Here is a 19,169-nt window from a genome sequence, read left to right as displayed (position 1 = left end):
AGAAGAAAATCTAGAAAATAAACAAAATGTACTTTCAGTATAAAATAGGATATACTTCTACATGGAAGATATTAATCTGTCTTAGGTCCAGGCTTGTTTGGTAGGAGACAGAATGAAATGCAGTAATCTTTGTGCATTCCTTTCAGGCCCAAGTCTTTCATATGCATTGTTAATCTAAAATATATATTTAAAAGTCTTCCATTGTAAACAACTCCTTTATCATAGAACATTCTTATTTGAAAATGGATATAATGTCTTAATAAGTTATCTCCTTGATTTCCATGACAAAATCTACCGTATACTTTGATGCTAAGCGGGGAACTCCAAAATCTTAACCGTTTCCTTTGCAAAATTCAGGTGGAAACATCCCTGTCATTATGTGCTTCAGTCCATCAGAACTTTAACTTGGTCCTGAAGTTTATGTTATGCTTTTGTATTCTTAGAATGAATTCATTTTCTTAACTCTGTGACATTTGTTACTAAAAATTCAGACTAGATTACTAGTTTACTTCTAATAGAAATAACTAACACATCTACTTTCTTTTCCGTATCAATTTTTTGAAAGTAAAACCAGTTATATGTAGCATTATTTCTCCCACTACTTATGGGAAAAATAATACTTCATGTTTTAGGTAATGAATGTCTTATTGAACAACCACTTATAACTATCTTTGTTGTTGTTGTTGTTTATTGTGCTTCTCCTAACAAAGGAAATAAAATGTAATAAACCAGATCGGGTAACCAACGGATATTCGTTGTCTAAATTTCATCTCTCCCCTTATTTGGTCATACACAAATCTTACCTTTGTGAAAAAACATCTCGGTAAGGACTGCCATGCTGTAATGCAATTCCATATCCCCGATCAGCAACAGTATTTCCAATGGTGTAAAAGGAACAATCTGGGTCATTGATAGCCACATATTCCAATACAGCTGCATCCCATACAAAAGCATAATTTCCATATTTTACCTGTGAAAAAATGAAGAACAAAAGAAGAAATAGGTTTAAAGTTGGAATTTTAATCTACATAGACAGGACGAAAAACATTACATTGGTATATACTTAATTATGCTAAAAATAATAGAACATACAGTTGTCTTTCAGTATCTGTCGGGGATTGATTTCAGAACCCCTGTGGATACCAAAATCCAGGGATACTCAAGTCCTTATATAAAATGGCATAGTATTTGCATATAATCTCTACACATCCTCCAGTATACTTAAATCATGTCTAGATTACTTATGATACCTAATACAATGTACATAGTATATAAACAGGTGTTGCACTGTATTGTTAATTTGTATTTTTATTATATTATTACTCTCTATTGTGTTTTAAAAATATTTTCAGTTCATGGGTGGTTGAATCTGCATCTGCAGAACCTGCAGATATGGAGGGCAGAAAGGAAGCCATGTCTTTGAGCTTCTACCATTTCAGTGATTCGTGTGACTGGGACTATCCCTTTTGGGGACCCTGAAAGTTATGCCTTTGGAGTTATTACAAGAGCTACTGATGCCTTGTGTTACTAGGCTCCTAAGGCAGGTGGGTTTCTGCACTCACTTAACATAGGTATCATCTTGCATGTCATCCCTATTCTAAATGAAAGCTGCAAGGACAACTCACATTGAAGAAAAATGAGCAATGCTGCCCTGCTGATGAGCTACATCTCCTGTCCTATATCCTTCTAAATTAATCTATTATCACATGTGGCCTGTGGATATCTTGCAGCTGAACTTAAAAGAAAACTTCTTGGGGGGGGCATTGCAATGAGGAAAATAAAACGATTCCACAACCTCCTCTATCATCATTTTTGGAACATAACTTTACTCTGGTTCACTTACAATGTCTTTAGTGATTATTTTTTTCCCCTCAGTAATCACTCATACACTAAGTCACAAATTTACCCCCCCAAAAAGCCCGACCTACTATCCTAAGCATCTCAATAAAGTATATTTTCACTTTATTACATGTAAAAATGGACTTAAGGAATTCATAAAATAAATAGAAGTAATAAACTCGAAGGTTAGTTTGCTTATATTAAAAGAATAATGCAACATTATTAAACAAGGAAAAGCAACACTGGTTTAGTATTAGAAACGTTACTGGGTGACAATATATCTTACAAATGAGGCTTTATAAAATTTTTAAATGATCTTTCAATAGACACAAGAAAGACACTTGGCAAAATTATAAACAGTTATCTACCTATTATCTATCTAGTGGTAAACCAGGAAGAAAGAAAATCCATAATGAGATACAGAATGCCTCAAACAACAGCAAACCTATTTCAAGCTTAAACTCTCATTGCATTACCATTAAAGAAAATGATGCTTACTATTAACCTAAAATTAACATTATTGTAACAACTTTATCCTATACAAAAAAGGATGGAAGCAAAACTATGATTTCAATCTATTAGGAAAAAATTATCGTCCAGTAGAGACATAATTATCATTATTTGATGATATATTTAAGAAACCCACCAGAATCAAGTGAAAAAGTATTTTAAAAATTCAAATTTCAAAAAATAGATTGATCATAAATGGATATATACAAACGATTTGTTTTTCTATTAATATATTAACGAGATCATAGTTTGAATAAAAATATCTATGTACACTAAATATAAATACATAGAGATAAATTTAACAATAAATTAGTAGGAGCTATATGAAGAACACTTTAACACCTGACTGAAGACGGCTTGAACAAGTTTCTGGATAGATATAACATATTCCTAAGAATGAGGATGCATAATTACAAAAGACATTTAAATTTTCCTCAGATTCTCCAATACAAAATGTAATTCTAAATAAAATGCCCAAAGTTTATTTTAGAACCTCTTAAGAGCTTTGCAAATTTAATTAGGAGAAAACAGATAAGAATAGTAAAGAAATTTTGAAAATTAAAAAAATAATAATTATCAGAGACTTAGAATACCAAGTAATGAGACAAGCTATAAAGCTTAAAAATAAAAAAGCACAAAATGTATTTCAGAATAGAAAATCAGTGGAACAGAACAAAAGTCTACTGTTTCTAAAAGTATATAAATGTCATATAAAGACTGTATTAGACTGCACAGTATTCCATAGCATATATGTGCCACATTTTCTTTATCCAGTCTATCATTGATGGGCATTTGGGTTGGTTCCAAGTCTTTGCTATTGTGAATAGTGCTGCAATAAACATACATGTGCATGTGTCTTTATAGTAGAATGATTTATAATTCCTTGGATATATACCCAGTAATGGAATTGCTGGCAGTTCATGTCCTTTGCAGGGACATGGCTGAAGCTGGAAACCATCATTCTCAGCAAACTAACACAGGAACAGAAAACCAAACACCACATATTCTTGCTCATAAGTGAGAACTGAACAATGAGAACACATGGACACAGGGAGGGGAACATCACACACCAGGGCCTGTTGCGGGGTCAGTGGGCTAGGAGAGAGATAGCATTAGGAGAAATACCTAATGTAGGTGCCGGGTTGATGGGTGCAGCAAACCATCATGGCACGTGTATACCTATGTAACAAACCTGCATGTTCTCCACATGTATCCCAGAACTTAAGTATAATAATAATAATAAAATAATTCTCTGCCATTATAAAACTTTTACCTCTCTTTAAAAAAAAGACTGTATTAGAAAGTTAATAAATCAAATCAGTGTGGCAAATATGAAATATTCAAAAAATGTGACTGGGACTGGTGATAATTGCAAAAATGTCAATATCAGAGCACTATGTCACACCAGACAAAATAAATTTCTGTAGTGTAATAAATTAAATATAATTTTTAAAAAACAAAGTTTTAAGAAAAGAAAAACTAGAAGAACATGTGAGACTTCTTTTGGTACTGAAAAAAGAATGGAATATCTAAACATAAAAGTAAAGGAAGCAAATATAAAAGAAATATTTAATTGTTGCCTTTTAAATACATTTGCTTAGATCCCACTAACACTGGATACCCAGTAAAACGTTTTGTATGAAACAATGAATGGCCTAAACCCTTCAGTCCAGTTAACTGTGCTCAGTGGTTACTTACTGTCTTTTGTTGAGGTGAACCCCAACCAAACATGAAGTATTGAAACAGACAAAAGTTTTTTCCCTAAAGAAAGCATGTAATGCAAGTATTACTCATGGAGTGTCTGTGGTACCTTAGATCCTACTAGTTTAGGTACTATCAGTCAGTGTTTCTCACAATGTGATGCTAAGACCACCATCATTAGAATTACTAGGGGATTTTTGTGTTAGATATGTAGATTCTAGATCTAATCCCAAACTTACTGCATGATGATGTTTGATGTTTAAGGCCTGGGAGTATGCATTTTAACAATCCTGACAGCTTATACACGCCGCTTTTTTATTACTAATGATGCTGATGATTAAAAATATGAGTAATATAATCAGAAACAATTTTATATACATGGGGCTTGATAGAATTATAAACTAGGAGATGCTTGGAGTCTTGGTGTGAGAGAAGGAAAAACACTTGTATAGGTTTCCTCTACATTGATTTCTCACCCACAGAGTTATCCCATAGTTTTCCTCTTTTCTCTGATCCTTTGCAACCAACTTGCAGATCTGCTTTTAGCTCCCTAGGTCTAAATTTACAGTGATTGGGAGTAGCAGTGACCTTGAAGCTTCCTCTTTGATTTTTTGTGATTATCTTCTGTTTTAAACTGTTAGTCTGGCCTCCTGGATCCCCTGGCAGCTTCTTTACAAACCTCAAGGGACCTCCCCAGTAGGGGACATATTGCTTTGCTGTTAGAAAAGTTTTCTAGCTTTGCTGTCAAGGCTTTGTGAACTGTAGAGCTCTACTTAAATGTATAGTAACATTATCTTTGCCATTATATATGCTGTCTCTTGCAATACCGATGTTCCAAAGCATTATGAATGGATTTTTAAAAAGAGAATCATTAAGACAGTATGATTATAGCCTATAGCAATGGCAACGAAATGTTGCATAGTAACCCAAACTATTTTAGCTTTTAAAAATGGCCCTGGCCTTTTTCATCAATTAAAACATATAATCACTGCCTTTTGAATGGTTTTTAACCATCAAATTAAAACTCTATAAAATACTCATCAACAAAGTCTAAAGTCACCTTTCAACAGAATAATAACTGAAGGACTAGTCTAAAAATTTTCAATCCATCTGACTAGGTAATGGAGTTTTCTTAAAATTTTTCAACTAGCCCTGTTCTTGAGGCCATGTTTAGGTAGGTAACTGAATCACATGCCATTGATTTATTTACTAATGAATTCCACACCAGCAGAGTCCTTCATACTAGGTTAAACAGAAGAAAGCAAAACTGAATCTGGGAGCTTCATGTCAGCATATTCCAAGTCTCATTATGAGGAAGGAAAAAATAATCCAAAGTGATATCCACCTCTAGTGTTTTCAATCTCCAGACCCCAAAGTAGAGATGCTAGGATGCTATGGTTATTGATTGACATTGGTAACTACTGAGGCTTAGCATCTGTGTCCTCATAACAGTGCCTGATATACCAATAGCCTCTCCGTGATAAATTTCTCACTTCCCAGGTAACACTAGGAGCTAGGTTTTGTTCCCATTTCTGTATTATTTCTATAGCAGCTGTTCTTTAAAGTCAATTTTACTAACAATCATTACACATTAATTCTAAAATCCTGAAGGTTAAGTCTCTAAGGAATATAAAGGTAAGACTTGGGCCCCCGTCATCAAGCTGCTTACAACTCAGTAGTGGAGATAAGTCAAGTACTAAATTGTTGTAACATGAATCCTATTATGGTAAGGATCATACAAACAGTTTTTGTTTAAAGTGGTAAAAGAAAATGGAAATTAACTTTTATTGGAAGGAATCAGGACAAGTCTCAAATATTCTGGTAACAGAAATAGCTGTATAAGAAAGCCCCAAATATTTAAATTCCTTATCAATAGTACCTAACCAATTAAAAACATAGATATGCTTTGGAGATCATTTCTCGTTTATGCACACTCCTCTAACCTAAAGGTTTTTGAAATTTTCCATTTGTCAGGGGAAGAACTGTAAACATTCAATGTTATTTTCTCAAATATTTGCATTTCTTGCCACATAAAGTGAAGGATGGGAAAGTACATTTTCAAAACCTGCACCTGTGTTCCTCAACATGTTAGGGATTATTACACATTTCTATTTGTTTACATTGTATGCTCCTGTTCTGACATCTCCATTGTGAGCTGATGCTGAAAGCACTTTGCTTTTTAATTCATTAGGTAGCAGTCTCCTGTACTAACTACAGAAGTCCATGCCACAAACAAACAAACTTATCGCTACCTGTTATCCCACCAATCTTGATTTGAATCGAGAGGACAATATTGTTTCTCACATGAATCTTTAATCTAGCAAATTTCTTAAAAGCTCACTTCACAATCTATAGCTTCAGAGAGACACAGAAATGATGATCTTTTCTTATTAAAAAACATTCAGTGGGAACAATTATGGAAAAGTGACATTTAAACCAAAAGGGTTAGATAGGAATTTCCTTTGCTAAAGAAAGAATATCCTCCCTCTGTCCTCCATTTATTTCTTATGATAATAGATAACATTTACCAAACATTTTTCAGCTGCTAAAAATGCCATTTTCACACACATTTATTTGTTCTTTACAACACTGTGAGACAGCTGATACGATATCTAATTCACAGGTGAGGTAATTGTAACTCACTCTAAGTCATACCAATGATTTGTGGTAGATTTATGGAATGTGAGATCAAGGCTATCTTCCTATGCAATTTGCACTACATTAAATATAAATTTCTGGGAGATTCTCCATAGGAATGCAAAAGCATGTGAGATAGAGTAGCCTTTGCCTGTAAGGTATACCCTATGGAGTTTGAGAAATAACAGTTATGTAAAGAAACATAATGCTATGTAGTTTATGGCCAGGGCCACAGAAAGCATGCAATTTCCTCAGTTCTATACGGTCATGCTATTAAGATTTAAAAAATTGGGCTTTTAAGAAAAAGTTTGCTTATTTCTCAAGATCATTGGAAAAAATGAATATTTGGTTTATATGACTCTGAACCCTCGAGGCCTGTTGATTTTGTAGCCATTGCTCTCTTAGCATTTCTGATTCTTAGGAATGAAACAAAGCAGAGCTTTTGAAAATTAAAATAAAGGTTGAAGAATGAAAATCTGTTATTTTTTCCTTATCAAATAGAAATGAAAAGGCCTGAGAATAATGTGAGAGAAATAAATTCTAACCTTGCCCACTAAGCTCCAAACTTCTTTCCAATTTTAACTAATGGTCAGTGGGGGATAATATGATTGTGAATCATAGGCGCAAAGAGTTATGATTAACCCAGAATCGATTTGCAGAGGTCCTTATAATTCATTGCCCACATAAGTCCTAAAGATAGGATGGCTTTAATATTTATAACACATGGCTCTAGGTGGTAGCCTCTCACATTTTGGGCAAATTAATAATTTAGCAGTATCCATCAATTCTTCTGAAAATATTCAGCACAATAAATCATGATCAAACAAGTTTAAGCACTGAAGACTGACTTTAAAATATATATGGTTTTGTTGACTGCTACCTTAATGATTGGCCTATGATAACTTACCTGCTATTTTGTTGAAATTTTAATTTGTGCTCTCACATAGTCATCATGGGGCACAAACTTTCATAAATAATCTAGGAATATATTTAAAATAAATAAACATCAACTTTTTTAAAAAATCAATTTTTTAACCTAGAAAAGAAATATTATGCCCACCTCTAAATCTTATCTCTTGCCTGTTCTTTTTGAGATTATCAGGAATACTATATCTATTTTTTAAAGTTTTTAAAAGCATTCTAGGAAAATAGAAAACTGAATGTAGCTTCTTTGCCCTCCACTGCCAACTTTTTCCTGAAACAAATGGCTGCTGGGTTCTGGAAGGCAGAAGGTTAGAAAGGTTGGGGCTCTAGGTAACTGTATGTGGGAAAAGAACTGGTGATTCTCTCCTTCAGGCTGGGCGTGTCTGCGAAAACAAGTACAACCTGCAGGGAAGGCAACGAAGAAATGAAGTTTGAGGAAAGCTTGGTTCACAGAGATCTGTGGCTCCCAAGTCCTCCTGACTTCCTTCCTTAGATATTGGTTCCCATGAATATACATGTTCTGTTGCCTTTAAACTGGCCAGGATGCAAGTGAATGGATGGACAGAGACCTCCCTGTCCTGGAGCCTTGGGGCTTGGGACAGACCAGAAGACTGGAGAGCCCTTAGCTGCTTCTGTGTGTCTCAGGAGGGGAATTGAGTCACCTTGTTTTTTCTGGTCCATAGGAAGAGAGGATATTTTACCTTCTACAATTAGCAAGACTGCCAGTCCCTAGGCTACTTCAACAACTAGACCTGAATCCTCATGAGCTGACAAACAAAAAAGAATAATCCATGTAGTGAGTTCCACAGTTGGAAAGGGAAAAATGAATTACAAGTAGAATACACTCCAGGGAAACAGCAGTGTGGAAGATTACAATTCTAACAGAAAAGTAAAAAGAGCACTTAACTGGACTCAAGTGAGACCAAAAAAAACTTTGAGGCTACAAACAAATAATCCAGCCCTAATTTCTCAACCAAAGTATTGAATAGATGAATTGAAGGAAATGTTCATAAACGTAAGCTTAATAGGAAGAGCTAGGGTGACAACTGCCCAGATTTGCCTCCAATGCCTACTCATAGCACAAAAGCCCCATATCATGAGGACCTTTCAGGGAGGCAACAAACCCAGGTTTTTGGCAATGGGTACAGAAGGTTAGGGAGGGGTAGTATCAAACCCATACAGCAGCTCAAAAAATAGCAGTTGAAAGCAACACTGTTTATGTAGCAGATGGATATGGCATAGATTATCTGTTTCCCACAGTTGCTGTCACTGTTTTTCCTCCTGACTGCTGATGTTGGCAACTGTGATTTGCTGTTCACAATAATGAATCATCCCTTGTTGCACCACTGCGAGTGCTGAGGCCTAAGTGTGTTACTTAAGCACATTGTAATCATGGGTATTAATAGTCCTTTGTCTGTGGATTGACGGTTTTCTTGGTATCATCTCGATACTGAGATAATGTTAATTTAACTTTCAATACTGTTTTTTTCTGAGAGTTCAGATGATAAATATGAGAACGATTATGATACCAATGCCAGCACGACCCGAATATCACTGAAAAATAAGGTTAAATGACAATGTTATCTTATTACAGATGGAAGGACATAAATAACTGGATCAGGGAGGCAAATAACCAAAACAAACTACTGCACAATCTGCAGAAAAGGAATTTGCAATTGGGTATGATGGAGATAAGGATGTGAAAACACATATGTAGACTGAATCTCATAGTTTGGAATAAGACAGGGAATACTTCTAAATCAATCAAAAGTTTCTGTGTCTCCCAAAAGACACCAATGCACAGTTAAAAACAGTGGCTACTGAGTTTGGGCATGCCACATGAAGAAACATACATTACTGTGCGGTTCCCCTGATAGCTCTATACAACGGAATGAAGCTACTTTTCCTCATTACAAGGTTTCAAATAAAATGTGCTGTGGGAAAACAAAAGGACAAAATTTTGCTAACAGATGCGTTGGCCTCTTACTGTATAGAGCTGATTCTTTCAGATCTTACTTGAATGATCATGTTTTCTACAGTAAAGTTACATGTCAAATAATGGCAACAAAAACTGATTCTTCTAGCTTTTAGGTACTTTTATTTTAAAAATGGAGCTTCAAATCATCTTCTCAATTTTTATGAATATTTTAATAAAACTGCAGAAAACATAAAGCAAAAGTCTACTGATATTTTGTCCAGATACTTACCCTCTATCTGCATACTCTATAGACATTGCAAGTGCACATTTAAGCAAGTTTTGTTTAGTCTATAAACTTTTTTTTTTTTAAGATAGAGTCTCATTCTGTTGCCCAGACTATAGTGCAGTAGCTCAGACCACCACAGCCTCCACCTCCAGGGTTCAAGCCATTTTCCTGCCTCAACCTCCTGAGTAGCTGGGACTACAGGTGTGTGCCACCACATTTGTCTAATTTTTGTATTATTTTTGGTAGAGACAGGGTTTTGCCATGTTAGCCAGGCTGGTCTCGAACTCCTGGCTTCAAGTGATCTGCGTGCCTTGGCTTCCCAAAGTGCTGAGTTACAGGCGAGAGCCACTGTGCCTACTCTTAGTCTAAAAACTTCTTATCTAAGAAAATTAAAAGATCTTACCTGCAAAACGAACTGCACAGCTTGTGTATAACACTGCTTACCTGTGATATGAAAGCTTTCATAATTAAAATTTTTGATCACTTTTCAGTTACCTCAAAATGTGCAGAAAAGCTTGAGGGTTTTTACTTAATAGAGATGGAAGGAGATAACTAGCTTCTTTAGACATATGACTACAAGATGACTATGAATGGCTAAAATGTTGGACTGTCATAAAATCATTTTCAAAGTGTGAGACAAGAAGATTGTCCTTCTCTAATTTGGAAACACATTGAGTGACAATGCAGAAAAGAATACAGTAAAATAAGAATTTATGTGCTATATTTCCAAACTTGTTTGATGATTTTTGAAAAAACCATAGGAGTGTAAAAAAGGATGAACTGACTGCGCCTGTGTTGTTTGATGGTATGTGTAGATTGTAACAAAAACTCATTGTGAAACAATGACATATTAAAAAAAAAACTACTTCAAAACTTTTTTACTACTGAAACAATAAAAATAAGAAATAAAATAGTCACCAAAACAAGGTAGCCAAGTTAGACAGGACTTTCTCAATTTCTTTTCTTTCCTTTTTTTTTTTTTTTTGATGAAGGCCTTCTTCTTTTACTATTAGCACATAATAATTGTACATATTTATGGGAGTGTAAATTAGTTCAACCCTCGTGGAAGACAGTGTGGCGATTCCTCAACAATCTAGAGCTAGAAATACCATTTGACCCAGCGATCACATTACTGGGTATATACCCAAAGGATTATAAATCATGCTATGATGAAGACTTTCTCTATTTCTTTACTAAAACTGTAACTTTAGAATCTAGCACCAATTTCACAAAATTCAAACTATCCTTGTGCTTGAAAATCACTTTCCTAAGAGAGATTTCACTTAAAATAACATCCAAAGCACTTAAGAGTGTTTAAAAATGATGGACACCTTAGATATATTTAGCTTATATGATGAAATTATAAATGCAAAGATGATTGACAAAAGTCTGGTCTTTAAAAGAAAGCTTATAGAATCAAAGTGTATGGACATCTTTTTGGAGAGCTGGAGCTAATTTCTAAAAGTTCGAAAGCATTATTGCTAATAACTGAACTCCCATTTTATAGTCAAATGCTTGTTAAGAGTATATTTAGCTTGATGTTATCACATTGGAATGACACCAGAATCATTGTAATGTAGGCTTGATAAGAGCAACACTGCAAACCAAGGTAGACAAATTTTATGTTTGACTACATTTGGTTCTACAACTAAATAAAAGAAAAGGAAGCCCCCAAAATTACAGGCAATTCATCGAAGTATTATTGGAGAAGAAAGAGTAAAACTATCCTACTATATTTGGGGACAGAAAAGAGCATGTCATTGCTGTTGTTACTTAATACAGTTAATATCTGTTAAATTAGTCCTGTAGCATTTATGTTCCCCTTTTAAAAAGTTTCACATTTATATGTCTTAAGTACACACTACACATGTAAATATCCAGCACAGAGTCAGCAAAGACTTAAAAATAATTGCTGTATTAGAGGACAGAAAAAAACCTTATTAAAATATTGTTATACTTTTGTCACATCTATTATTTAATTAGTACTACCATCAGTTACTACTTATTGACCATGTTCACTAGTCCTATTGTTTATGTAATAGCATTTTGTAATAAAAATAAATAATACAGAATAACATATAATTTTAAATAAATGCCTATTTCATGTTTTTATGTTAAAGTAATAAAACATATATGATTATTATTACACATTATATTTTATGGGCTTTGGTCTGATGCATTTGTGTTCTGGGTTGTCTATCTAAAAAGCTGGACACTTTTTAATGAATGTTGTTGGCATAACTGACAGGAAGAAAATAAAATCAAGTCTTTTTTTGTACTCTAAATAATCATTTTCAGTTGGATTAAATAGTTTAAAATAAAATAATAAAATCCCTATAAGAAAAACCAGGGGAGCATATGTAACACATATAGGGAAGGGATTTTTAACCAACTTATTAAATCCGGAATATATATATATATATGTAAAGTTAGACATTTGTTTTACGTGAAGCATTTAAAAGTAGTTTTGTATGAGAAAAGATACCATTCACACCACCAACAAAAGACTGACAAACTTGGAAAAAATTGGAACACGGGGGACAAACGGTTAATGTTTAAAATTATACAGATGCTTCTCTAATGATTTAACTAGAAAAGAATAGCATATGCAAAATCAAAATAGATGGCATCTGAAGAGACAATTCAAAATTGTACAAATATATATGTCCAACAGCATATGAAAAATACCCAAACTCATTAGTGGTGAGTACAAAATAAAATGAGTGGGATACTGCTTTATATCTATTAAATGTCTGGCAATGCTTAATATCTATTGCTGGTGGAGATGTATGGAGAAGTGTTCTCTCACATATTGTTAGTGGAAACGGGAAAATGTTATAGCCTTTTTCAAAAGCAACATCTATTCAAATTAAAAAATACATAGATGTCTTCTGGCCTAGCAATTCCATTCCCAGGAATCTATCCAAGAGAAATAAAAATTTCAGATTAAAGTACAAGAATACTCAGTGCATCATTGTTTATTGTGACACCAAATTGGAAATAGTGGTAATGCTCATCAGTCATAGAATGACAATGGGTTCTTGCCAGGAAACATTATGGAACCATTAAAACGAATCTACTAGAGATACAAGGTGCTATGGAAGGATTTCTATGATGTGTTTGCAGAATATTAAAAAGCAAGGCACAGAAAGTATTTATAATGTAATCCTGTTTTTTAAACCAACAATGACCAGGAATTATATAAATACATGGGTATATGTGTAAAAATGTTAGTACATTATTAAAAATGCTTAGAGAAAAATATGGAATAATACTATGTATTCCATTTGTTATCTTTTGAGGGTAGAAAAATATGGCTAGAGGTATGAAAAAAGAGAAGAATTAGAAAAAGCCAAGAAGAACAGTAAAAATAATGCTTTAAAAGACATGTGTAGTTACATTTATGCATTTATGAAAATTACATATGCATAAATATGTAATTGAAGGTTTGTGTTTTTTAATAAGATTTTTTGAAAATCAAGTTTATTAAGGTCTAATTTATACACAAATTCATAATTTTTAGGTATACAGTAAAGAATACTGAAAAAAAGCTCGAAATTTTTGTTTTATGTTTAGAATTTTTAAATAGCATCATTAACATATACAGTAAAATAACAGTTAGCTTTTGGATCCTATGCTTTATGAGTGTATAAGTCCTAGGGTATTCATAATTACACGCTCATAGTTGCTTTGCTCTAATAACTGATTTATTCTTAGCTAGGAGGGCCATTGACAGACCTTAACTTTAAACTGAACAATATATTAACACAAAATTAACCCAATACGCATAAAATTTATGCTAAAATTGCTAGATCTTGCCATCTGTCCATCTGTATTTCCCTTTCCCAACCACTCTGTTAATAGGTATGTTCGTATGGATTCTGAAAAAATAGTAGGGAGAAAGTTTGCTTTTGAAATTATATTGTAAAACAAACTAAATCCTAAAATAAGTGAGACATTTCTACCTTTATAACAGAAATCAATTTTGTCTCTAATTGGGCTGACCTTCATGAACAGCATTTGCTCTCATTTCTCATACTTAAAATTCCCTAAGTGGCTATATTATTTCTTGCCCTTGGTTCTTAGATATTCACTTTCTTTTGCTTGGAGTGTTTTCCTGTTCACCTACCTTCCCCTTTCAGTTCTACTTTTTTTATTTGTAGTTTTTTTTTTGTTTTTTGAGTCACAGTCTCACTTTTTCGCCCAGGCTGGAGTGCAGAGGTGTGATCTCAACTCACTGCAGTCTCTGTCTCTCGGGTACAAGTGATTCTCCAGCCTCAACCTCCCAAGTAGCTGGGACTACAGGCACATGCCATCATGCCCAGCTAATTTTTATATTTTTAGTAGAGATAGGGTATCACCATGTTGGCCAGGCTGGTCTCAAACTCCTGACCTGGAATGATCTAGCTACCTCTGCCTCCCAAATAACTGGGGTTACAGGCACGAGTCACTGTGGCCAGCCTCAGTTCTACTTTCTACTATCCTCTCTAACTTGTATTAATCTTTTCATAACTGAGATCAGCTTAGATGTCACTTATTCCTAAAAGCTCCCCAGGACTCCAGGCTTTGGTTAGTGTCCCCTTATATGATCCTATTGCACCTTGTATTTACTCCTAAAACAGCACTTTAGCACACTGCATTATACTTACCTCCTTTGACTTTGCTCTATGCCATGTAACTGTAAACTTCTGGCAGGCTGGAACTGCATGCTTTTCATGCTAGTATCATCACCTCACCTATGTCTAGCACAAGGCCCAATATTATCAGGAGTAGGCAAGTGATAAGTACTTTTTTTGTAGAATTATTCACTTCCTTTCTTTCTCATGGTCACAAGACCACCATATCTCGAACTCCCTATTCATTAAACTATCACTACATCCCAATTCTCAAACATTGGTAATAAGGACCAAGAAATAACAAGAATGTTGTGACAGATCAATGATATTTCTGCTATATATAGACTATACATAGTGTTCCATTCGAATAAAGGTATTTAAGTTACCATTACTAAGTTAAACTATTGTGGTTTCAGTAGCATAGATACCAAAAGATTCAAAAAGTGTAGGTATGACTCAGCACAGTTTCCTAGAATGTTTTGAAATGTTGGCAGTGTTCTATGTCTATGCTGTCCAATATATACCCACAAGCCACATATGGCTGTTGAGCACTTGAAATGTGGCTAATGTGACTGAGGAATTAAATTTTTAAATTTTATTTAATTTTAACACATTTAAATTTAAATAGTCACATGGGGCTAGTGGGTTTATCACACTGGACATTACAAATTTGAAGATATTTGTTCCTATGGAAAAGTATGATTTTTAGCTTTCCTAGAACCACTCAAGAACAGTCATTTTTGGCATATGATCATAGATGGGCTTGGATTTCAATTAGCTCCTTTGTATCTATACATTACTATTCCCAATTATAGGCATACATCAGAGATACTGCAGGTTCAGTTCTAGATCACAGCATTAAAGCAAATATTGCAATAAAGTGAATCACATGACTTTTTGGTGTCCCAGTACATATAAAGGTATGCCTACACTATATTGAAGTTTATTAAGTGTGCAATAGCATTATGTTTATAAAAGCCAATGCACATACCTGAATTAAAAAAATATTTTATTGCTAAAAACTGCTAACAATCATCTAAGCCTTTAGCAGTTGTAATCTTTTTGCTGGTGGAGGGTCTTGCTTCCATGTTGATGGATACTGACTGATCAGGGTGGTGACTGCTGAAGCTTGGAGTGTCTGTGGCAATTTTTAAAAATAAGACAACAATTAAATTTGCCATATCATCAAATTTTTCTTTCACAAAAGATTTATCTGTAGCATGTGATGCTTTCAGACAGTATTTTGCCCAGAGTAGAACTTTCAAAATTGGAGTCAGTCCTCTCAAACCCTGCTGCTGCTTTACCAACTAAGTCTATGTTATATTCTAAATCCTTTGTTGTCATGTTAACGATGTCTATAGCAACTTCACCAAGAGTAGATTCCATCTCAAGAAACCATTTCCTTTGCTCTTCCATAAGAAGTGACTCTTTATTCATTCAAGTTTCATCACAAGATTGCAGCAATGCAGCTACGTTGTCAGGCTCCATATCTAATTACAGTTCTCTTACCATTTCTATCACATTTTCAGTTACTTCCTCTACTAAAGTGTTAAGCCTGTCAAAGTCATCTATGGGGGTTGGAATGGACTTCCGCCAAACTCCTACTAATGTTGACATTTTGACTTTCTCCCATGAATCGTGAATGTTCTCACTGGCATCTAGAATAGTGAATCTTTTCCAGATGGTTTTCAGTTTACTTTGTCCAAATTCATCATAGAAATCACTTACATGGCAGCTATGGCTTTGTAAAATACATTTCTCAAATAATAAGATTTAAAGTCAAAAGTACTTCTTGATCTATGGGATGCAAAATGGATCTTGTGCTAGCAGGCATGAAAACATTGATCTCCTTGTACATCTCCTTGTACATTCCCATCAGAGCTCTTGAGTGACCAGGTGCATTGTCAATGGGCAGTAATATTTTGAAAGATTCTTTTTTTTTTTTTTTTTTTTTCTGAGCAGTAGATCTCAACAGTGGGCTTAAAATATTCAGTGAACCACGCTGTAACCAGATGTGGTGCCATTCAGACTTTGTTGTTGCACTTATTGAGCACAGGCAGAGTAGATTTAGCATAATTTTTAAGGTCCCTAGCATCTTCAGAATGGTAAGTGAGCACTGGCTTCAACTTCAAATCACCAGCTGCATTAGGTCCTAATAAGAGTCAGACAGTCCTTTGAAGCTCTGAAGCCAAGCATTGACTTCTCTCTAGTTCTGAAAGTCCTAGATGGAACTTTCTTTCAATATGAGCCTGTTTTATCTACACTGAAAAGCTATTGTTTAGCATAGCCACCTCCATCAATGGATCTTTACTAGATCTCCTGGATCATCTGCTGCAGCATCTGAATCAGTATCTGTTGCTTCATTTTGCACTTTCATTTTATGGAGACGACTTCTTTCCTTAAACCTCAAGAACCAAGCATTTATCTTCTAACTTTTCTTCTGCAGCTTTCTCATCTCTCTAATAGAGGTGAACAGAATTTAGATAAAAGTTATTGCCTTGCTCTGGCTTAGGCTTTGGCTTAAGGGAATGTTGTTGCAGCTGGTTTGATCTTCCAACACCACCACTACAACTTTCTTCATATTAGCAATGAGGCTGTTTTACTTTCTTTTCTTTTCTTTTTTTGGGGGGGTGAAGTCTTGCTCTTTTCCCCCAGGCTGGAGTGCAATGGTGCGATCTTGGCTCACTGCAACGTTTGCCTCCTGAGTTCAAGCAATTCTCCTACCTCAGCCTCCCGAGTAGCTAGGATTACAGGCGCTTGCCACTATGTCTGGCTAATTTTTGTATTTTTGGTAGAGATGGGGCTTCACCATACTGGCCAGGCTGGTCTCGAACTCCTGACCTCAGGGGATTCACCTGCCTTGGCCTCCCAAAGTGCTGGGATTACAGGCGTGAGCCACTGCGCCTGGCCTGTTTCACTTTCTTATCATTCATGCATTCATTGGAGTAGCACATTTAATTTCCTTCAGGAATTTTTCCTTTGCATTTAACTTGGCTAATCATCTGAGAGAAAAGGCCTAGCTTTTAGCCGGTCTTGGTTTTCAACATGTCTTCCTCATATGTGACTCTTCCTTTCACCTGACCACTTAGAGACCATTGTAGGTTATTAATTGGCCTAATTTCAAAATTGCTGTGTCTCAGGGATTAGGGAGGCCTGAGCAGAGGGAGAGAAATGAGTAAACTGACAGTTGGTGAGGCAGCCAGAACAAACACATTTACTGATTAAGTTAGCCATCATGTGGGTACAGTTCACAGTGCCTCATAACAATAGAAATAGTAGAATCAAATATCACTGGTAACAGATCACTTCAGCAGATATAATAACAATGAAAAAGTTAGAAACTTTGTGATAATTACCAAAATGTGACAGACACTGTTGGGAAAAATGGCATCAATAGACTTGCTTGATACAGGGCTGCCGCAAACCTTTAATTTACTAAACACACAATCTCTGTAAAGTGCAATAAGCCCCCATAAAACAAGGTACGCTCGTGCATCAAAAGCAGCTTTAGGGCAGACATTTTTTTAGACTGACTATACAGATAATACTTAACTAAATTAATTGCTTTGGGCAAGAGCAATTACATAAGAGTTAAGGGAAAAACTCAGCATTTGATTATTGCTTAATAGTGAAAAAGAACTGCCCATGTAATAACACAATCCCCTCTGAAAAGCAAAATGGGAAGATTTTGTTATAAAATGAAGTGGAAAATGAGTAAACTCTTAAATTAGGACTTGGTGTTGGCAATATCACTCACTGAGCATGGCAGCTTTTCAATTACTAAATTCAGGATTTTTACATTATTACCTTGTCGTGTTATGAAAACATGATGACATTTTAAGGTGATGATAGTTCAGTCTATTATTACACATTATACAGGGCATTAAAAAGAAATTTATATGGTGATCAGTTGTCACAATTCAGTATCTCACTAACTTCTTGACCCAGCAATGAGAAAATAAAGGTGTAATATAACAGTGTTATTCATAATAACATGGTTACTCCAAATAAGGATAGAATGATTTTCAAAGAAGTCAGAGAATCAGTATTTTTTTCATCATTTTGGAAAAAATTATATAAAGTGGCTTGATGAAAAAATTATTATCAAAGTTTAAAGACAGGGGAACAAAGGAAGAATAGAAATTTTGGTCAGAAGTTAAACAGAACTACTCCCAGTAAACATTTTACAAGTAATATTTAGAAGCTTCAGTGAAACCTATGCCTCAGTTGGCTTAATCTCACGTAGATTCAATTACTAATCTTTTTCATAGCTGAACTTTTGGAAATTACCAGCTAGCAGAAATAACTCAGCTGTTGGTGCTATCAGGATTCCTTAGTTAAAATGTCCCTCACTGAATGCAGCAGTCCCAATTTATTAAAAGAGTAAACCCTGGGAAAAGGAAATAATCCTAAAGAATAGAAGTGAGGAATAAGGCAAGAAAATGGGACAGGTTTCAGGACACCCAATGTATTTATGTTAGGGTAGGATATGACGTATAGGAGAGGGGTGAGTCAGGAACTTCCTTGAGTAGGCATATACTCTATTTTCAATCCTTATCATCTGGCTATGCTGTATTTAAACCAGTCCAACTGCCCAATCCAATCCAAACCATAATCATGCTATATTTAATCCAAATCCAATTCAAATCACACAGTACAACCATTTGTAGCATGATTTGTAGGATGCAAATTTACTTATCATGAAAAGCACAGATTTTGAGTCTTGAATTCAATGAAT

At 34.8% G+C, this 19,169-nt stretch overlaps 1 protein-coding gene across 1 annotated transcript in view; it reads right to left on the bottom strand.

Annotated features, from left to right (window-relative positions):
* Positions 1-19,169, bottom strand: part of GRID2 (glutamate ionotropic receptor delta type subunit 2) — a 1,540,711-nt gene that overhangs the window by 141,352 nt on the left and 1,380,190 nt on the right. The window contains exon 14 of the mRNA XM_033214833.1: positions 804-970. Coding sequence (XP_033070724.1) covers positions 804-970 — 167 coding nt within the window. The remainder of the gene's footprint in view (positions 1-803; positions 971-19,169) is intronic.

Source organism: Trachypithecus francoisi, unplaced genomic scaffold (genome assembly GCF_009764315.1).
Source record: "Trachypithecus francoisi isolate TF-2019V2 unplaced genomic scaffold, Tfra_2.0 Lachesis_group1, whole genome shotgun sequence".
NCBI classification, from domain to species: domain Eukaryota; kingdom Metazoa; phylum Chordata; class Mammalia; order Primates; family Cercopithecidae; genus Trachypithecus; species Trachypithecus francoisi.
The sequence above is the reverse complement of the archived record's forward strand: the minus strand, read 5'-3'. Positions and strand labels throughout refer to the sequence as shown.